This window comes from Sus scrofa, chromosome 8 (assembly GCF_000003025.6).
Source record: "Sus scrofa isolate TJ Tabasco breed Duroc chromosome 8, Sscrofa11.1, whole genome shotgun sequence".
In the NCBI taxonomy this organism is placed as follows: domain Eukaryota; kingdom Metazoa; phylum Chordata; class Mammalia; order Artiodactyla; family Suidae; genus Sus; species Sus scrofa.
This window is the reverse complement of record NC_010450.4, coordinates 109,306,560-109,329,405: the sequence shown is the minus strand read 5'-3', so window position 1 is coordinate 109,329,405 and position 22,846 is coordinate 109,306,560. Positions and strand designations below refer to the sequence as shown.

At 39.8% G+C, this 22,846-nt stretch overlaps 1 protein-coding gene across 1 annotated transcript in view; it reads left to right on the top strand.

Moving 5' to 3' along the window:
• ANK2 (ankyrin 2) overlaps positions 1-22,613 on the top strand; it is a 355,178-nt gene extending 332,565 nt beyond the window's left edge. Inside the window, 10 exon segments of the mRNA XM_021100703.1 lie at positions 761-835; positions 3,229-3,360; positions 4,385-4,528; positions 7,247-7,529; positions 9,174-9,465; positions 12,937-13,020; positions 13,137-13,301; positions 14,347-14,529; positions 16,966-17,057; positions 20,308-22,613. Of these exon segments, the coding sequence (XP_020956362.1) occupies positions 761-835; positions 3,229-3,360; positions 4,385-4,528; positions 7,247-7,529; positions 9,174-9,465; positions 12,937-13,020; positions 13,137-13,301; positions 14,347-14,529; positions 16,966-17,057; positions 20,308-20,491 (1,634 nt within the window). The 3' untranslated portion in view covers positions 20,492-22,613.

The window sequence follows — 22,846 nt, the reverse complement described above, 5'->3', positions numbered from 1 at the left end:
AAATTTGGGTTATAAAAAATGTCGTGATACCATGACCTAAAATGCTGCCCTTTTAAGGGGTTAAAAATTAAAGGGAAAGTTATAGTCTGTGGGAGTATTTTATGACCTTACTTATTAGTACCAAGCACACAGAGGCTTTGCCCCAAAGGCATATATACATACGAATATAACATACGCACACAAGTACATACAGTTTATTCTTCCTTCTTCTAAGGTCACCAGGACCAAGGTAAATATTGTTTCTGGCCGTATTGAAAAAAACCAGGATTGTCTGACCCACCCACGAGCTAGGTCTCCTCCGAATCACGGATGTGATTTCTTTCCGATATGACCTGGAAGTGATCTTACAGGCAATGACAGGAGGTCCTAAGCAATCACTCCATTTTTGAATCCTATTTATGATTTTTCTGGTGTTTGATGAGCAAGATGATTGTCTTTGGGTGGGCAATATCCTCTCAGGTAATTTAAAAGCAAAAGGCCAAGATTACTGAAAATTAGTAATTTATGTAATTGCCCAGTGAGTAGTCTTGATTAAAGAGATATGGAAGCAGATGGTTTTCATGATTTATTTTAAATTTATTCTCCATCCCATTCCAGAAATCAGGCAGACATACAATTTAATATGATTTAAAATGTAATAGTTAAATTGTGCTGTAAGCAAATATTTGGACAATTGACTTCCTTTCTTTGGATGATCAGTACTGTGGTTCCTCTCCTGTCATAGACAACCTTTGGCCATTCTGTTTTTGACCTTCTGTAGATCAACAGGATGAGCAGGAACGGATTGAGGAAAGGCTGGCTTATATTGCTGATCATCTTGGCTTCAGCTGGACAGGTAAAAGACCCTTTTTTTTTTTTTTTAAATGACCTAGTTGGATCAGTCAAGTGTCATTAACAATGAAAAAGGGTTTTTTTCTTTCCTTGAGGAAGACCACGTGGAATAGTCGAAAGAATGATAAACTATAAACTAGAAATCCAGGGTCTTCGTTAACTTGCCATATGAAACAGGGCAGGCCTTTTTAGTCTCTGGAATTTGGAATAATAGACATTTAGATTGGGAGATTTTTGAGACTATACCAACCCGTAGCACCCTACTCAGGGACTTGTGGGTATTTAACCTTTGGGGAGATTACTGTGGTTCAAAGCCATTGCTAGATGGGACTGTCAGAAAATTTAACTTGAGATTCAACCAGGGCTCCTTGTTTTAGATACCGTGTCTCAGCTATCTTCCTTTGGGAACAGAAGGAAAATATACTTCAGGAGTTCCCGTCGTGGCGCAGTGGTTAACGAATCCGACTAGGAACCATGAGGTTGCGGGTTCAGTCCCTGCCCCTGCTCAGTGGGTTAACGATCCGGCGTTGCTGTGAGCTGTGGTGTAGGTTGCAGACGCGGCTCAGATCCCGTGTTGCTGTGGCTCTGGTGTAGGCCAGTGGCTACAGCTCCGATTCAACCCCTAGCCTGGGAACCTCCATATGCCGCGGGAGTGGCCCAAAGAAATAGCAAAAAAAAAAAAAAAAAAAAAAAAAAAAAAAAAGAAAAAAAAAATTTACTTCACATGAATGTTGAAATATATATGAATGAGTCACTAATTTCAGAGAAATGGGAATATTTAAGTTCAGAAATTATGTTAAATAAAATTTAAGGGACAATTCAGAAATCAATATAGTTTATTTACAAATCATGGTTTACGGATTTTAAAAACTATACTCTTTCGTCTTTCCTGTGATTATACATATTAAAACGAGATTGTCAGTCTGGCTTTTTTTTCTTTTGGTCTGACTTCCTTTTATGTCACTTGCGACCACTTAATTGAAACAGTACACTAATTAACAGGATAAACAGTATGAAACAGTATATTAATTAAGAGTATAAAGTTACTATTAATCTCCTTTCAGTTTCTTAAGGATTTTGTCATTAATAGAGAGATAGGAGTCATAATACCCTTACCAAAGATAATTGATAATGTGGAGTGACTTAAGTATTTTAGAGTACTTTCAAAATACCGATCAGGTTTATTAAATTGACGGATTTAGGAGAAGGAAGGACATCAAACAATCTGTGGTTAACTTATTAAATAGGTAATGTACAGAAGTAATTATTTTGCTTCTTAAGTATGTGTGTGTATATATATATATTTACATATACATATATATATATAATGTATTGCCTATTATAGTTGGTGAAAATTCATACCCTAGAACCACTCTAAATGGTATAAGATGAAAAGTAAATAAATCTCTCACACCTACATCTGGTCTTCAAGCCCCATGCTTCAAAGGTAACTGCTAACACTTTCTTGCATATTCAGAAAAAAAATCTGCAGTGTCCCCATTTATGCCTGTTACATTTAAAAAAAAGCAAATTTTTACCTAACAATATTCCTTGTAAATACTCCATCAGCATAGAAATATCTAAGTCATTCTTTTAAATGGCCATTTAATTCCAGTATATGGAGGTACTGTAATTTTATCAATGGCCTTTGGTGATGGATATTTAGGTTGTTTCCAGCACACAGTACCTTGTGTACTGGTAGATTTTTGTGGCTGTATCTATAAGGCATAGTCCTAGAAGGAAACTTGCTGGGTAAAAGATAGGTATATTTTTAATTTTGAAAGATTTTGGCAAATTGCCCTCCAAAGAGGACACCTCATTTGTATACACGCACATACCACCCAAATGAATAAGCATCTCTCTAGAATGGCTTATTCCCCAAGTCAATTAATGCTTCTCAGACCTTTTATTCATGTGATATCAAATCAAAGGAGTTTATCCAACCACTATAATATAGCTAAAACCAGTATTTATCCAAGTATCCAGAAACATGATTTATGGTATTTAAAACCTCACCTAATTATGATTAAAGTCAGACATAGTCTTTGCAGTCATTTATTTTCCATTATCTTGGTTAAGAGTATCAGCCAGTATCAATGATCTCTTCCACATTTTGGAATTAAATGGGCCTGAATTTACATATTTTATCATCATTGCCTCAAACTTACTCTCACTATGACAGTGATCAATTCTGTACCCGATTTTAAGGAAAACATCTGCAATTAGTGCCAGATGAACAAAAGCTATGAGAGTCCTTTCTAACAAGTAGGAAAAAACAAAAACAAAACTATGTCACAGCCGTACAAAAGAACACACCATTTACAAAATCACAGGGCAAGGCGTAGAGGCTCAAATTTTGAAGTGAATATATTTACAGAGGAATATTTTCTCTTCTAGAGTTAGCAAGAGAACTGGATTTCACTGAGGAGCAAATTCATCAAATTCGAATTGAGAACCCTAACTCCCTCCAAGACCAGAGTCACGCGCTGTTGAAGTACTGGCTAGAAAGGGACGGGAAACATGCCACAGGTGGGTGCTGAGCTCCTTGTAAAAGGCAGCAGACGGAAGGTAGAAATAAGTCTTGTTCAACAAACGTTTCATGCAAATTCAGTGAAATAATAACAGGTGCCATCCGTCTGAAGTGCTACTGTAAGCAAATGAGAAGCAGCTATAACATTTCTCAAATATGCATGTTGCATAAAAATCCTTTTACGCTGTGTTCCTGTGAACAGCATTAACTCGTTCAAAGTGATATTAGAACTGGCTGCCAACAGGAACGTTATAAAGTTCTAAAATTTTCTAAATATTGGCAGCAGACACAATTGCTTTATTAGTCACTGTTTTATTGGTGGTGCCTTACGTTCAGTCCCTGCTTCCTTTATGCCTAAAAAACCAAAATAGGGAACAAATGTCAAGTAGATATTCTATGTAATGATTGATATATGATATTCTGACAACATCAATACAATGGGAAGTGATACAGACCATTAATTACCTCTCATCTCTCAGCTGGTCTAAATTTGCCACTTCCTTTAATATCTCTTTGAAGATCTACCTAGAGACCTCCCTTATTTTATTTACATCCAGCCCATGTTTATCTTTCCTCGTCTTACCATTCTTTTAGGTAGGATGGCTAGATTTAACAAAAATAGAGAGCCCCTAGCTAACTTTAAACTTCAGCTAGTCAACAAATACTTTTCTAGTATAAGCATATCCCATGTAATATTTGGGGTAGACCTCTACTTAAAAAGGTGTTTTTTATTTAAATTCCGATTTGACAGTGTCCTACATGTTGTCTCACAACTCTGCTTTCAGGGTTTATGCCCATGTGTGCCATCCTTGTGCGTGTATCTCTTATTTGTCTGTTTGCTTACTTTTACAATGACCCTTAATTGGGCTTCAGTTGTTCTTTGTACAAATGTAAAGATTTTGGTAAATTTTTCCTATGCCTAAACTGTTTCACAAAAAAAAATTCAGTAAAACAACTAAATGAAAGAGATTTTTGAGAGAGTACTCCTCAGATGTAAAAACTAGTTTTTCTCTAATATTCCAGATACCAATCTCATTGAATGTCTCACCAAGATCAACCGAATGGATATTGTTCATCTCATGGAGACCATCACAGAGCCTCTCCAGGAACGCATCAGTCATAGCTATGCAGAGATTGAACAGACCATTACACTGGATCATAGTGAAGGTCAAACAATTTGTGTGTGTATGAGTGTCTGTTATGTATGGTTAATACAGGCAACTGGACCTACCATCTTCCCATTTTTAGAGGGTGGACTATGGCCTTTGGTGAGACATTCTTCTCCTATGACCCTGAGCCTTCCCTGCCCATTTTGGGCACCCCCATACTGCTCATTCTTTGTTATTTCATCATGGTCTCAATCAGGGTGGGCTGCTATAAAAAAGCACCCTGAACTGTGTGGCTTAAACAATAGAAATTTATTTCTCACACTTCTGGAGACTGGAAGTCCAAGATCAAGGTGATAGCACGGTTGGGTTCTGGTGAGGGCCCTCTTCTGGGTAATCTTCTTGCTCTGTCCTCACATGGGGGGGAAAGAAGAGAAATAGCTAGCTCTCTGACCTCTTCCTATAAGGGCACTAATCCTATTCATGAGGGCTCTACCCTCATGACGTAATTACCTCTGGAGGGGTACCACCTCCAGATACCATCACACTGGGACCAAGGCTTCAACAGGTAAATTTTGAATCCATAATGATTGTCGGCATAGGCCATCTATCCAATACCCTTCCCTCAGCTCCTTTGAGGGTACTTCTGATGCTTGTATCTTTTACATTACCTAGTGACCCACAACTAAAACTATGCCCACAACCAAAGCTAAATCATTGTCAATGACTGTACTACTTACAAGTCCTAACTTGAAGCGTTACACTTACTTCCCCTTTTGCTTCCACACAATAATTCTTCAAACCCGCTGGACCTCCAGCCATTGGTCCTACCACCTCTGCAGTATGAAAATTTCTCTAATCCATCTTTATTCATTTCCATGCTCATTCACTCTCATTCATTCTCCTCCTAGTTCTCTCAACTTTATTTTTACACCTTGCCGCCTTCTTTCAAGCCTCCAACATTTCTTTTTATTTATTCCAACCTGATGACTGTACTTCATATTTCTTAGAAAAAAATAGGAATAACCATAAACAAATGTCCACATTCTTTCACCACAAACTCTCCCAACAAACTCTCCCAACCTAAGAGCATCTCTGGCTTATACTCTACCTTCCCTCCTGTATGAAACAGCCTTGCTTTGCTAAAACCATTACCTCTTCTTTTGTACTAGATCTCTCCCCTTTTACCAACTATGGACTTCACTCCTGCAGTTATCCACTCTAGCTTCCTGCAGCTAGAGCAGGCTCAAGAGCTAACATGCTTAACAGATCCCCGCTTTAAAAACAAAACAAAGCAAATAATTCCTTTCACCCAGTGTGAACACTCGCCTGTATAAGTATTCTGTTTCTTTATCCATTTTATGGAAAATCTTTTCAAAAGAATAGTCTAACTTGCCTATCTCTTATGTTCTCCCTTCTCATTCTCTCTAGAAATGTCTCCAGAATCCACCCAACTCAGATTTTGTCATCACCATTCAACAGAAAAAGATCTTGAAAAATTAGCCTGTTTTTTCCTTATCGCTAAATGCACTGAGCAATTCTTGTCTTCATCTTCCTTTGCCCCTTAGCCATATTTGATACAAAATTAATCCCTTCTTCTAAAGACATTTTCGTCACTCACTTCCTATGATACCCCTTCTTCTTGGTTTTTTTGTTTTGTTTTGTTTTGTTTTCCTCTTTTACAGGATAGTCTTCCTCAGTTCCTCAGTGTCTTTCTGCAGCTTCTTACTTCCCATAGAGATACATGGTTGCATGTATTACTGTTCAGCCAGAGCCTCATAGCTTGTCCTGTCTCCCATCTCTCTTCCTCTGTCCCAAGTCCCAGACCCCTGGTCTCCTGGGTGTTCCTTGGACACCCTACACCTTCTCAGGCTTCAGGGTGCTGGTGCTTTTTCTTCCCTCCATTCTGAAGTGTTCCTCCCTCAGATCATTGGGTACCTTTTCCTCTCACTTTACTGAGCCTCTGCTGAAATATCACTTCCTAAGAGGAGGTTTTCCTTCCAAGTCTATCTAAAATACTGACCTATGTATTCTGTACCTTTACCCTGGTTTCCTTGTCTCCTAATAAAAGTTTACCATAAATATGTGTCTGCATATAAATGCAAGTTCATCAAGGCCAGAAGCTTCTTCTGTCTTGTTCATGGCTATGTATCCAGAAGCTAAAGAGCACCTACTGCATAGTTCATACTCAATATATATATGTTGAGTGAATAAATAGATGAACGTCAATCTCACTTTTGCCAAAAATTTTTCAGTGACTCCGTATTGCCTTTGATATGATGAAATTCCTTAGCCTGGCCTAAGAGACCCTTCATAAAAACAGTACAAATCTCAGAGTTTTGTTTAATACAAGTTTATGCTTTAAAAGCACCTAGAATGGTACCTTACACATAGTAGATATTCAGAATGTGTTAGCTATTATTATCATTATTATTAATTCTCTTTTTACCATGAAGATTTATGCCTCAACTATGGCAGTTGATGCCTGCTTAAAATTAGGTCTCCTTAAGATGTTACACCCTCTGCCTTTCCTGATTCTTTAACCCTGAGTTGGATGCTTCCACATTCACTGATTGGTACCTGTAGCCTGGTCATTCTGCATTTTAATATCTCTTACTTGTCTGAGCTTCTCTACAGCATCTTCAGGGCAGACACAGTGCCTCTTTCAGCTTTGTAACCATTGGACATATCCCACACTGGCACACAGTAGTTAATAAATACTCCCTTAATATAGTTCAGTTTCAATTAGATACTTAATTTAAACCATTCTTCCCTGCAGGGTTCTCGGTACTTCAGGAGGAACTATGCACTGCACAGAACAAGCAGAAAGAGGAGCAAGCTGCTTCTAAAGAGGGCGAGTCCTATGATCACCCTCCCATCGTCTCAGAGGAAGACATTTCCGTTGGTTACTCCACTTTTCAGGATAGCATCCCCAAAACTGAGGGGGATGGCTCAGTAACAGAACTTCTTCCCAAGACTCACGAGGAGCAAGTTCAGCAGGATTTCTCAGGGAAAATGCAAGACCTGCCTGAAGAGTCATCTCTTGAGCAGCAGGAATACTTGTGAGTTCCAAAAGAAAGTCTCTCCAACATCATTCCAAAGACACAAGCCAATACGACCAGGGTGTCAGGCATATGCACGTGTAAATCATTTTCGAATAGTTTTCTGATGACCCCACCAATAGCAAATGCCAGAACTATAGAAAATAAAGCAAAATATTTGAGACATCGTTGTGATAGTGTTGTGTGGCACAGATCTGCTGGAACCAACTTCCGGTTCCATGACCTTGGGCAAGTGCCGAAGCCCTTTGAATCTTTGCTTCCACATTCGTGAATTACGATAATAGTATCCACCTTATTCCTCTCACTGGGTCAAAGATCCAGGATATGCCTGTGAGAGCATTCTTGAAACTGTAGAGCACATGGTTTTTACTTGTACGTTTGCGGCAGCTCCCTGCTCTATATGTGTACCTGTCATGCCCTGGCTGGTTCAGAGTGTAGGTGAAGCAGCACTTGTGTGTTTCAGCCAAACTATGAGGTGGCTAACAATAAAACTAGAAATGCAACACAAATTACTCACACAAGATGAAAGATCATTAGAGGTTGGTGAGGAATAAAGAGAAGTTTTTAGAGAACTCCGCAACTAAAGAAAGCTACGGAGCACAGGCAGCTTGGAACTCAAGTTCTGGGCTTTCTGGAAGCAAAGACAAAAGTGAGTTGGTTTAAATGACACTTGTTGTGTAGAAAAACCAACCAGCTCATGAGAAAGACAAGCATGTTTCAGTTCTGAAGTCTGAGGATAGTGTCAAGAGACTTCATTCCAGCATCTCCTTCATCCTTAGTATGTTTTGTGCTGAGGTCACTGGAACTTGAGAAGGTGAAATAGGTATTAAAATGATCTTTTCTTCCACTGAGCACCACCCCCTGTGCATCTTCCTTTAGATTTTAGGGAGGAGCGTAAAGAAGAGTTAAGAAAAGAGAGAAGGAGAGAAAAAAATGGGGAAGCCAAGAGAGGCTATCAGAACAGCACTTTGGGCCTTTCACATGTACAAGAGTGACAGAAAGTAATAATAAATGAGCAGAAACAGCATATTTTTCTTGTTTAGAAATTGAGATTTTAAAGATGTGCCTGGGTTATCTCCAAACTCTATCAACAGAAATAATTTCAATGCTAGCAGATATTCCTATCAAGTAATACAAGGTTCTGGAGGTATAACAAGACTCTCCCTATATTTATCTTTATTTTAACGATATTAACATGGAGTTTGTATATTGCTTTTTTAAAAATTTGCTGAATTTTGACCCTTGCTCTAAAAGCCTATTGTCTACAGAGCTCTGTTATATAAACCTCCTCAAGTTGGTATTACCTTGAGTTTTCAAAAAAGATGAAATTAGTTATTGATCTATGTAATATTACTCATTAAGTATCTCTGCGTTGTGGCAATTAGGAAATGATAATACATTTGAGGATGATTTTTATCTTCAGAATGCATCTTTCCCAGTCAGTGCTCGATCAGTGAGCTGTAACTCTATTTTCTATCTTACATAGAATTTTTATTCACATTTCATTTCTCGGCCAAATTTATAAAACCCCTTTAGACTTTGGTGGACTACGAAGATGAGTTCCATGTTCCCTTCCAAACCCCTTGCTTCTGCAGGCTCAGAAATGCATATGCTCTCCTGTATAATTGGGCTTTTCTGTTTCAGTGTGACAACCCCAGGGACTGAAGCATCAGAGACCCCAAAGGCTACTGCAGCTCCTGGCTCCCCCAGCAAGACACCTGAGGAAATCATCACCCCTCCCGAGGAAGAGAGGCCCTACCTTCAGACCCCGACAGCGAGTGAGCAGGGAGACTCTCCCATCGTACAAGAACCCGAAGAGCCCCCAGAACATAGGGAGGCGAGTTTGCCTCAGAAAACTAGCCTCGTGATAGTGGAGTCTGCTGATGACCAGCCACAGACCTTTGAAAGGCTTGATGAAGATGCAGCTTTTCAAAAGGTAAGATCTCCTTCTCTAGGTCCTTGCCACCACGGAACAAAGCTACAAACCTTCTCCCAGTTGCCATTTCTCTGGTGGTTTTTTTTTTTTTTTTTTTTTTTCATTGCGGAACAAAAAGGCTTAGCAAAGTAGTTAACTTGGGCCCCATGAAGCCCTCAATCCCTTTTAAAACAGAGCCAGTAAATCTAGCAACAAATGATACCTGGGTATAATGATGCCTACTTGACCATAAACTCTAATTTTAATAGTTGGAAACCCTTTTGTAAAGAAAAATGACCTACTGAGTATCACAGGGAAATCTACTCAGTTCTCTGTAATAACCTATGTGAGAACATAATTTGAAAAAGAATGGATATGTGTATATGTATAACTGATTTACCTTGCTGTACCCCTGAAACTAACACAATATTTTAAGTCAACTATACTTCACTAAAATAAAAAAAATTAAGAAAGAAAGAGAAGGAAAGAAAGAAAGGAAGAAAAAGAAAATGAACATTGGGGTGAAACCGTATACCTGGTGTAACTGTTCAAAATGAGTCATTTTAGGAATGATGAAGACTAGTGAGAGGTTAAGTGGGCCACCGTGGGAAAGTGCTGGAGCCCGAGTCTTGTTAAGTCTGTCTGTGCTGTCAGGTGATGGGTGCATAAACTGTGGATATCTGTCAGGTGGTTTACCTCCCAAAACAAATTTTTCACATTGGAGGAAGGATTATTTCCAAGCAAGATCTCCTTATATTTAAGAATGACTTAAAAGGGAGTTCCTGCTATAGTGCAGTGGGTTTATCATCCAACTTGTCTCTGGAGGCATGAGTTCAATATCCAGCCTGTGTGTTAAGATCCAGTGTTGCCACAGCTCTGTGACATATGTCACAGAGGTGGCTTGGATTCAGTACCTGGCCTGGAACTTCCATATGCCACAGGGGTGGCTGAGAAAGAAAGAAAGAAAGGGAGGGGGGAAGGGAGAGAGAAGAAGGAAGGAAGAGAAAGAAAAGAAAGAAAAGAAAAGAAAAACTTAAAAAAAGGACATTATTCCTAAACCGGTGGATGGTTTTAAATGTCAGGAAATTGATAGCAGTGTGAATATACATCACTCTATTTCCTTTGTTGTTAAGTGAGTTTTGCTGTTGGGAAGAGGGGCAGAGACCATTTTAAGAAACTCATTTGAACCATTTATTCTCAAAACATGGTCTGAATGGTACTTATTCTTCAGTTTTCGCTGGAGGGCTTGGTCCTTCCCTCCTCAGAACTCCTGAATCAAAATGAATCCCGGGGAGGAGAGGGGACAAGAATCTGCATTTCCACTAACTCCCTAGAGGATGCTCATGTCTCCACCCCCTAAGTGTGAGAATCTGTTTGAATTAAACTTAACGTAAATTAAATTAGATAGTATTTTTTTCTTTTTTGAAATCAGAAACATATTATATGTCAGGGTGTTTTTAAAGCATGAACATACCTCTTTGTAGGCAAGAATGAGTTCTAGAAAAGATTTAAAACTTTCTGGGGGGAAAAAATGATAAAACATATCTTTTCATTTAAAATCTACATTTTTTTGTTATTGTTCACTATGAACGTGACATCTGCTAGCAGGATTTATCTAAAATTACAAGTGAAATTAGGAGATGTCCAGGCAGATGAGAACTGTTCCCAGTTTTGGCAGTTATCTTAAATAAAGAATGTATCTCATGAATGGATTTTTATTCCTAGTTTGCCTTTGTACAGAATTACTCATCTCTCGAGTTCTTGGCTTAAATGAATTCTAATAAACATGCTTCATTGCTGCTGTCTGGACTTACAAGTTGCCAGTTTTAGTCTAAGAATCTACAGGCTAACTGAAATCTAGGCTTGAAACAGTTATCTGGGTAATTCATATATTTAATCTCTTCTATGCATATGAATAGGTTTTTGATAAGTTGTTTTGTATTTCACATTATTTATATGGGCCTGATCTACTTATTCTTGATGCATTTCTAGTTCTCTCTCTCATGCTTCCTACTTTGATCCTTAACGTCCATGACCCTGACTCGAGGATCCAATTTCAATCACTTTTTCTTGCTGACTATATTTCTAGGCAGCAGATTCCCGAATGTATTTAAAGTATAATTTTAGTTCAGAATTTACATGTTTTCCTTTAGCAGGAAAGAATATAGAAATATAAGTGGCATTTTAATGTACATTGACAAAATTTTTTTATTATTGTTATTTTTAATAGTTATTTGGTACGTTGACAAAATTTAGTTGAGGTTTTTTTTTTTAATAGCATTCCATTAGGAAAGAGTGATTCGATATATCACTCCCAAGACAAATGTTCTAATCTCAAGTTACGTTCTTAGCCCCAGCTCTGGCTTTGGGCCAGACCTTAAAATTGGATCGGCCTCTGAACCTCAATTTCTCTGCAAAATAAGTCTAATGCTGTTCATAGTCTGCCATTCTTGATGTCAGGGAAATGCACTGCTGGCCAGATTCTAGCTACAGGAAATTTTGACTTCCTGCAGAAAGTTCTGCCACGAGCATAAGACATTTCTATACCTTCGGGTCAAGCATTCTAAGCCTAAACCCAAGAGTAGTGGCTCACAATTTATTTATTGTGCTGCCCAGGGTCTGGGTTTACATTTGGTTATTCATCAGGAATTTAAGGAGTAATGTGGGCAAGCTGCCCTGTCTTTTGCCAGATTTGGACAGATCGGTGCTCAGACCACTCTCAAAATTCCAGAACTCTTGCAATGAGCAAAAAGCCCTATTCTCACTGAAGTTTGAGCCTCGTATGCACCATTTTTATCCCAGCTGGCTTTTTCATCAAAGCCTCCATGAGTAAAAACTTGCAGAAACCAGCATGAGCTAAAGGAGAAAGACACTCCTTAGCACGCTAAACGAAACAACACTTCCGTGCTTCCACCAGGAGCTAACAGAGGAATTAGGTGAGCTGGAGGCCAGCTCAGACGAGGAGGCGATGTTAACCACCAGGGTGGTCCGCCGACGAGTGATTATTCAGGTACCAGCTGTTCAATTACTGCACGTTCGGGACAGCCCTGTCCCCATAACCCTTAGAGACTGACGGGCCTGGAGCCTAGGGTTGGCATGCTCCTTAGGTAGTGCATGGCCTTTCCAAAGCAGGTCCCTTAACTCTCCTAAGTTCTGTGTGTCACGACATGTGGCAGTAATGACATTCACAGCCGACCTCCAAGAGGACAAAGAGCAAGTGCCAGGTTTAGCCTCTTCAGTTCCCCCGCACTGCACCTCTGGCGTGTCTCGTTTTGGTTGCTTTCGTTTTAGCTAACGTTGGTCGGATTCTCTAGCATGTTATTACCCACCTATCCTTTTCTTTTAAACATACTGCTTGACGGGATTTGGCATCTCGGCAAGGCTTCTGAAAGCTCCTGTAATTTTCTAACATTCCTTACATCATAAGCACTGGGGAGTCGGTCCTCCGCCCTGGTGCCAGCCACGTGTGACCCTTTTCCCTCCCCTGTTTAGGGAGACGATATGCCTGACATACCCCCGGAAACAGTCACCGAAGAGGAGTACGTGGATGAACACGGACACACTGTGGTAAAGAAGGTATTGTCTTAAGTGTCTTGATACGGTTGAGTTCAAGCCTGCTGTCTGAGAAGCATCAGTACCATACCCTGGCGCTGTGGCTCAAACACAAGGCACATGAATAAAATATCTTCCAGGTGACTAGGAAAATCATTAGGCGGTACGTATCCTCTGATGGCACAGAGAAAGAGGAGATGACGATGCAGGGGGCGCCACAGGATCCCATCAGCATTGAGGAAGGGGATGGCTATTCCAAAGTCATAAAGCGCGTTGTGTTAAAGAGTGACACCGAGCGGTCAGAGGTGAGAGCTGACTTTGTGGAGCGGTGTAAATAGTGCTCACAAGAGGTGGATGAGATTGTTTATTCCTATTCCCCACCACCACCACCACCCGCTGCATCTCCCCTTGATAAGGCAGTGTGCTTGTAGTTACATATTCCTTTTTTTTTTTTTAACTCCATGATTTTCTGAAATTTTAAAATCACCATCAGGGAGATTTGTAGCCATTGTGCTCATTGTCTTTGTTTGGTCCTTTTTATTTCTATTTTCTCTTTAATTCAGTTGATTGCGGCAGGAATCCAAAAGTCAAATTTTAAAAGACTGGCATCCCATTGGCTATCAAGCAATGGGTTCTGGAAAAAAAAAAAAAAACTTGTGTGAATGCACTGTGGTGTGTACCCAGTCAGCACGGCTGCCTTCTCTAGGGCACCTCAGATAAATGTTTGGTTTCCAAACTTCTGCATTTCAAAGTCACTAAAATCAGTATCCGGAAACTCCTTGATTTCTAGTTTTATTTCTTTCTGTTTTACTTCCCCCTTTCAGAAACATACTTAACTCTCTTTGCCATGTAATCTGGGACATTCTCACAGTCTGCCTTCCTTCACATCCTCAAAATTTTATTCTTATACACATGAGGTTCTCTAAAAATGTACGTTTTCAGTTTCTCATATCTCTGAGAGTTCCTCTTTGGGAGGTTGATTTTAGCTTCATGATGCCGAAAGAAACCATTTACACCTGGGAAAAGAGAGTTCATCCACAAGATGCTATGTCTGCATTGCACTGGGACTTCAGCTTCTCTGCCTCGAAACTTCCTGACCAGTTTTCATTCACGTGACCATTTAAGTGGTTGATTTGTTGCTTGTAGCTGTAGTCATTACATAGACATTAACCATTGATTGTAGATTTTTTCTAACTACTCCTCTTTGACCAAATACTATTTTCAGTTTGTACCATTGGAGTGTGCATATATATGTGTGTGTGTGTGTGTTTGTGTATTATCATAGAAAAATGCATCATTGTTGCATTTTGGCAGTCAGAAACTGTATATCATGTGCCCTTCATTCATCAGGTAACTTTGTCTGAGCCCAGCATCTTGTCCAGTACCTCACAATTTCAGGCTGAACCAGTGGAAGGCCGTAGAGTCAGCAAGGTTGTTAAAACAACTGTGGTACATGGAGAGAGGATGGAGAAACATCTGGGAGATTCTAGTTTAGCCACTGATCTTCCTTCAGCCAAAGATGACTTTGAAGAGGTATAGAAGCATCATCACTTTGTCTTTGTGTGTTTGTGTGTGTGTGTTTTATGTGTGCTTTGTGTTTGAGAAGAAAGTGATTTATCATTTTGTCATTCCGTACATGTATTCATTGAAGGGTGCAGAATAATTCAAGAGAGTAGAATTCCTATTTGAATAATGTACACGGTGAAATAATATTTTCCTCAGCTTATGGTGTTCATTCTTGCCACCTTAAAAGCTTTTAAAAATCCATATGACTAGGATTCAGTTCCACTGAATCAGAATTCCCAAAGTTGGGGCATGATTGTATATCTTTCCTGAAAGTCCCAGAAGTGACTTGCACTCCCAGTTAGTAAGGGAAAGAAGTAGATGCTGAAAATTACCTTTGCTAGCTAATATTCTCAGATATTTCCAATGATAAGCATTAAAGAAAGTTCAAATATATTTTACACCCATAAACAAAACAAGTATTGGCATTCTCTTATGGTGTCGTGGGTTAAAGATCTGGCATTGTCACTGTAGTGGCTTGGGGTTGCTGCTGTGACACAGGTTCAGGCCCTGACCCAGGAATTTCCACATGAACAGTAAACATCACAAGCCCTCTGGTTATCTCTAATTACAGATGACAAGGAGAGCCTGGCTGTTCCCAACATCCGTACTTCCTTCATCCAACTTTAATGAATATTTACAAACTAACAGTCACCAGCGCCAAAGAATTATGTCATCAGGCCTGCCTCAAATTTAATTTAATTTTATTTTATTGTCTTTTTTTCCCATGGAAAAAAAGTTGGCAGGCTAGGGAAGTTGCCAGGCTAGGGGTCAAATCAGCGCTGCAGCTGCCAGCCTGCGCCAGAGCCACAGCAATGCCAGATCTAAGCCATGTCTGTGACCTACACCACAGCTCATGGCAACACCAGATCCTTAACCCACTGAGTGAAGCCAGGGATAAGACCTGCATCCTTATGGATACTGGTCAGGTTTGTTACCCCTGAGCCCAAATGGGAACTCCTAACCTACCTTGAATTTTAAACCAGCAGTCCATAGGGCTTTATCTTCTGCCTTTGATCATTTCTGGCCCATATAGGAAAAAGGAATAGCAATCATTAAAATCTGAAGCCAGAGAACACTATTTTTTACTTAGCATTTTCTTAACCTAAAATCAAGGCGTTGAGAAGGGTTGCCTGAGATTCCTTCATGCTGTTATTCGGGGCTGAGTCTCTGATTGCAAATGTCATGTGAGTGCTAACATCTCCCACAGGCCAGAGGAACTTGATAGTTAATTATCTCCTGCCTCTTAACAAGGACACATCTGACATCCAGTGTTTAGCTGGAATAAGCAGCACATTGTGATGACAACACAGAAAATAGATTCCCCTGTATCATTATAGGCAGAAAGTGTTTGGCAATTTTTTATGTATTTTGTGTACTGTATAAGATAACTTAAAGAATACAAATTTTGCTATAAGGTACAAATTGCTACATGTGAATTAAAAGAAAGTTTTCCAAATCTTGAAAAAAAGTATTTATAATTATTTAAGTTCTGACTTTCAGTAATTAGGAAGTGAGTCCACAGTGACATCTACAAACACTTAATACAATTCAAAAATTCTGAAAAACAAAACAAATTTTTTTAAGTTAGTAGCAAGCTAATACAGTAATAAAACAATGTGAACTGACATGAGGCTGTAATGACTTGCAGTCTTTTATTCTATGAGAGTGAATGTTCATATTTTGCTGTTGAGCTATATTAATGAGTTTGACTATAGGATGCTCTCCTTATCCCATGTGAGACATTAGAATATAAAGTATATTCATCATATTACCTTTCTAAAATCCAAAAGGAAAAAAAAAAATCTGAAACACATCTTTCCCCCTTGGTTTCAGCTAAGGGACAGGGGCATGTGTATACATCTATGAGACATACTTTGCTATTGAAACATTTAGAAGATAAATGTTACATGTGCGTCCTTTCTTTTACCACAATGTGCATTGAGATTATATATGAATGCATTGCAGTATTAAGAGCATCCCTTATTTTCAATGATTTTAGTTCTTCACAATTTGACAATCAAAAGTGACCTTGGACAATCAAAAGATGAATTATCTGAGTTATTTGGGGCCTCGTTTGTTTCTTGTTTTTTGCCTCGTCATTATTCATTATATTTGTCATTAGAGTGTGCGCTGGAGGGGGTGAGGCAAGGAGGAATTAGAAGTCAACCAGTATAGTTAGCAACATTTGTAAAGTGATATACCAAATCTCCCTCATAAATGGGAGAAATTTAACTGATTTGTTAAATAAAACTCAGTACATAGACCCGCTCCTAAGAATTGTTTTCTTTGCTCCCTTCAAGCATATCTTTTTATACTGACTATCCATTAAGCAGAGTAAACGATTATGTTAAAGTCTGTGATTTATGATGGGTTTCGTCTTGTGTTCTTTTTTTCTCACCTCAGGCTTTGAGTTACACAGGTAGCCACATGAAAGTCCACTCCCCCAGTTTAGTAGAGAATGAAGTCCTGAAGGAAGATGGATCAATAATTAGAAGGTTTGGGTTAGCATGGGGTGATGCTTTGCCAACTAACACCTCTTTAAATTTTTCCAATTTTAAGAAAAGAAAAAGGGAGGTCTACATCTACCCTCAAGCCCCTTGGACTTGCAGACTCTTGCCCTGTACTTTTGCCCAGTGGGAGCTCTGTCGCTGTGTCATACCTGAAGTGTCCTCCTACTGCTTTAAAAGTAATCCTAAGGCATGAATCACTCCCTGGGTTTCAGCAAGTCATCCGTTTCATGGAGGCCAACCAATTGGGGTATTCCGCTGGAGAGCATCACAAGAGGAATCTAATCAGTTGCTCCCAAATTAATCTTGTGACCCGCTGCCTTCAGCTCAGCCTCGATAAATCCTTCATTAGAATGGCACATGCTTTTTTTGTCTTTGTCTTAAACAAGCTCTCTTGAGATTCTGCATGTGGGTGGCAAATAACACGAGCATGAGTTTGATACCCATGAACCCAAATGTACTAGTGAGACTGAAACTAGGGAAAGAAAGTATTAGCAGAAAGTATCAGGAGTTCCTGTTGTGGCGCAGTGGCAATGAATCCGACTAGTGTCCATGAGGATGTGGGTTCAATCCCTGGCCTCGATCAACGGGTCAGGGAACTGGCGTTGCCGTGAGCCATGGTATAGGTCACAGATGCAGCTCGGATCCCACGTGGCTGTGGCTGTGGTGTAGGCTGGCAGTTATAGCTCTAATTCTACCACTAGCCTGAGAACCTCCATATGTCATGGGTTTGGCCCTAAAAAGCAAAAAGAAAAAAAAAAGGAAGAAAACTTTCCTAAGAGTAGTCAGCAGCAGCAGCAGCAGCAGTTCATATTGGTGCCTGTGAAAGGGGACAGGCTGTGAGGCGTCTCCCCCCATCACCTATTTGACGTGTAAACTTCGGAACTGCTGCCTTGGTCTAAGCTCGTTTCTCTCTGGGCCTCCAGCAGCCCTGTAAGAAGTAACCAAGTGCTCTCCGCTTCACAGGGAAAAGACACAATGGAAATTGAAGTGACTGTTGTGCTATTCACTTCATTGAAAAGAAGAGCAAGATTGTCATGTATAGTACTCCACAGAGCTGTTTGTAGCCTGCAGAACATAATAATGAGAACAGTGAAATTAAAGGTTCTGTCACAATTCCACCCTCGAACCCCAAGGGAAAAAGAGTGTGGGCTAGGAATTTAAAAGAGTAATTGCACAAGGGCTTTAAAGATAACTGCATAAGTTAAGGATAAAGTGCTTTTATCCTCTGAACTTTTAAGTTTTTTAACCCGTTCTTCAGACGGAACCACATAAACTACACACACCCTAGCATCATGAGATCTTCAAATGGAAAGAGATTTAGAGACCGATTCGTCGAAAATTCTCAGGGACAGCTGGTGAATTTAAAACCAGGGATAGAGACATCTGAATCCAGTTCCACCACTTCTTAGTTGTGGAAGTCCATTTGTGATCTCCAAAACTTTATCTTATATATTGCTAAGGACATTTTTATCATACCCACTGCTCCCCTAATATACATATGAGTAAATTCATTCCGTTGCTTGAATCGTATACGTATGTGTATATTCATAAACACATTCATCTACATATGCAGGCACAAAATACCAGGGAATGTCCTGTGTTAGAAGCTTATCCCCTGACACCAGTGCCATAGAGGTTTCTACTAGCTCTTGGCAGCAATAGTCGAATATTTACCTTTTTGGAGGAAAAAATATATATGTGAATGGTTAAGAAAACGTAATCTGATTTCAACCACTGGAACTAAATTTGACCTTTTTATCAAAAGAACTTTTATCGAAAGTTTGCTTTCAGATGGAAAATAATTTATGAGGAGTCAAAGGGAAAGGGAGGGAAGAAAACATGAGAGAAGGAAACAGACAAGATGCCCAAAGAAAAGCTGGAAGTGTTTTGGCTGAAGTTAGCCGTTTATTAAAAATCAAGATCTTAACCAATGCATAGAAGCGTTGGAAGGTAGAATAATGATGATAAGGACAGCCCATGGGCAGAACCTCCAGCTTCTAGACAGAAGGAATTTTACGGAAACTGCTGAGTAAAACTATGAAACCTGGTCCTTCTGGCAGTGGTGTTGAGTGGAGCTGCATGGCTTCATGGTTATGGAGTCAAGCTCTGGAGTCGTTGACTCTTGGCCACGCTGCCAAATTAACCAGGTTATTAACCAGGCTATTTTTTACTTGGAGCATTGCTTAACTTTGCTGAGATTGTTTTCTTCTTTGTTAATATCGTCATAGTACCTGGCCCCCCAAACACGCTCACTACATATTTACAATAGAGAAGAACCAAATTCCAGTATGTAATCATTTTCTAGTAAGGATGCAGGAAAATACTAGTACCAGTGTCAGAGGACGTCAGAGTCCTTTTTCAAGGAATGGACAATCTGATGAGGAGGTCAGGAAAGAAGCAGACTGTGGAGTAGACTTAGGAGACAGGCAGTGATCCCAGGACATGGGCGCTGGGAAGACAGAAGAGGGATTTGTCTTGATGGTTTTTCCCTTTTTCTCCCCCTTCCTCACTGTCTCCGGATGAAGCTTCAGAGGCCTGGGCAGACCTTCATCTCTTGCTGGTTGTCATCTTCCAGGATATCGATGGAGTCATACTCCAGTTTTTAAAGATCTGTGCCCCATGGAAATGTTAGAACATCTTTGGAAAGTTGGACTTGCAATACCACTCTGAGGATTAAGCTGGAAGTGAAGCTGTTTGAAACAAATTAGAAACTATTTTTCTTAGCCTGTCTAAAAGTACATGTGGAATCATGGTTTCAGAAGGAGCCACCCTAATCAAAACACAAATGATTGCATGGTTACTTTTTGAGAGAATCATGTGAAAGCAGGGTTTCATTATTTGAAATATTTCTTAAAGTTTTAAAAAAATACTCCTTGTTTCAAATTACTATTTTTTTTTTTAAACCTCAGGGGTCACATCAGTGGTTGTGTAGTTACTTTTGGAGGGAATGGTATGAAAATAGGGTTGCATTTATTTGAAATATTAAAATATTCCTCATTCCAAAATATTTTTAAAAAAAAAACCTCGTGAGTCATTTCAGAGCAGGGAGCCACGTGTAAGAGAAAGAAGTGAAAAGTTGGCTGTGGTCATTACACTGATAGAGTCCAGTGGAGAAATATCTAGAGGTCAGACAGTAAGTGCTGCTTTCATGTCACAGGTACCCTGGTGCCACAGAGAATGGCTGCCTTTTAGCAGTGAAGGACAGCATAACATTCTCTTGTCTGCTTTCCTCCAGGACAACAATGAGTAAAGCTAGAACCCAGAAGAGGGCTGTGGTGAAGGACCAGCATGGAAAGCGCATTTACTTGGAGCACCTGGAGGATGTCCCAGAAGCACTAGACCCGGACGACCTCCAGCACGACCTCCAGCAACTCCTTCGGCATTTCTGCAAGGAGGACTTGAAGCCAGAGGCCAAGTGAGGGGCTGCCCAATTCTCACCCCAGAAACCACACATTCACTCGGTAGGCAACCTCCCGTTTCACTAGAGGAGGGACCTAACTGGCCTGATTAATGGGATATCCTGACATTTCCACTTTTACCAAGTACACTGCATTTTGTTTGAGTTTTTTCCCCATCCTCTTTAACTGTAAGCTAATTTGTGACCAAAGAGAGCATCCTTCCCTCCGGATGCTGTATCCACTACTTTGTTGTGTCTGTGCTAACCTGGGAACTGGCCACCTCCATTGTTCTTCTTGGCTTCTGCACAAGCTCCATGAAAATCCTTGCACAGAAGAACTTCACCTGCAGACCTCTTCCAAATGACGATACCTAGGACTCCTTCAAAGAGAGATCTGTGTACAATGTATATAGCTAAAATGCTCAGACGAACAACATATTAAATTAAAACCACTGCCTATCATAACTACACTGGGCATCACAGAATAAGAGGCCTCTAGAAATTGCTGCACAATGGTTCAATAAGATATTGCTAACACAATCGAACGGTAATACAGTCCTACTGCAAAAGAAGCACTTCAGACCTACCATGTCCTTAGAACTTCCAGAGTAGCCCTGGCTCCTAGTTAAAGATGGGTTAATAGCCTTGAAGAACTGTCCTAACTAAGCACTTATTGCTGGTGCTGGCCAGCCGTGATTTATGACTCTCCAACCGCCACGGGGGTCGGGGTGGGGGGAGGAAGGGAACGGAGGCCACAGGATGAAACAGTGAGGTCTTCTGTTGCCAGCAGCTGCATCCTGTGGCTGTCGAGCATCTTCAGGTCCTTTAGATTTTGGACACGTTGGCAGGGTATTTTAAAAAGCTATAACTACTGTAGTTTTCCAGTTCTCATTGCTGCTTTAGCCAACCACGCTGTCTTATTGGTGGTACTTTCTTCTGGCCACTGCACTGTAGATAATTCATTGAAAACAAGATTTGCCCATTACACAAATGATTAAACTCCTTCACCTTGTTGGAGTGGTTTCTTCTTTTTTTTTCCCCCCCCTCCAGGTTTATATCTTCTCTAACACTTGCATGTAGCATTTAAGAATCAAAATCACAGTCCAACCCCCTCTTCTAATCACATTGGTGGTTTTCATTCTTTTTTACCCTCAGCAAGCACTTTTCACTTTTCGGCTAGGTCTGTTTTTTAGCCTGCAGACGAGATTGAGAAATCCTGATGAATTTGGTTTGGGTTAAAATTTTTGGTTTATTTACTTGAAATCCAAACTCCCTTGGAAACTCTGAAGTGCATTTGTGCACTTTCCTTTTTGTTTGTTTCAAAGAAGGGACTTTAATTATCTGAGTGATTTCCATGTCCTATTCATTATTCCTCTAGTGGTTGAAGCTGTGTAGCATTTGAACACATATATATATAGTCACAAATATATTCATATAAACAGTATACATTTTGAATCAGTTATTTGTTGAAGAAAAGTATATTCGATGAAGATGAAATTTAAAAATTTTAAAAACCAGAGTCTATCCTCCAGGGATTGAACATTTTCCAACTCTATCTGGTCTTTTCCTGTTGTGCAAAAATGACTCATCGTTCCGAATGTCAAAAACAAATACGACAAACAATGGCACTTCATCATTTCAAGGAATGTTGCCAAGAGAGAAAATTTCCTGGGAGGGAGATTTCCCACAAGCCAAATCTCCTAAGCCTCAAATGCTTGCACTTTTTGGCAGTTGGATAGGAAATAAAACATTCTTTGGCAGCCAAAATGAAGGAGGCTGATGGTGAAACTTTTTGGATACACCATGGCCTTCTGGTCCAAACCTTCAACTGGAGCTCCAGAAAAGCATTTCTGTTGTGTTATTTGCAGTGCAGATGATGTCTATGTAACAACATAATGGTTATTCACCTTTTTTTTTTCTTTTGATTTTTGCTGTGTAATCAAAAACTTGAATACTGTGAGAAGAAGTGAATTTTCAGTTGATGAATCAGCATCTTGTTCCCATGGTGATAACACTAATTGAATATATCTATGAGGGCATGTATTAGTTAACGGAAAAAAAAATACAACACTAACAATACATAGCTGCAATGTGTACAATGGCTGATTTAATTAAATAAAATGTACAAGTGTTCAATGTGGCAACAGTGATTTGTTCTTCTTTATCACTCACCTGTGATTGCAGGAGATAGGCACTTATTAAAGACACGAACAAGATGCGAAACCAGAAGAAGACACAGCTTGCTTTTGTTCTTTTTATTCAGTCACTGAATATGCACCCTGCCCAACACTGTTCAACACTGGGAGAAATAGAAAGATTTTATTCCTGCCTTCAAAGAACTTTTATTGTTGTTGTTATGCACAAGGGGGGAAAACAA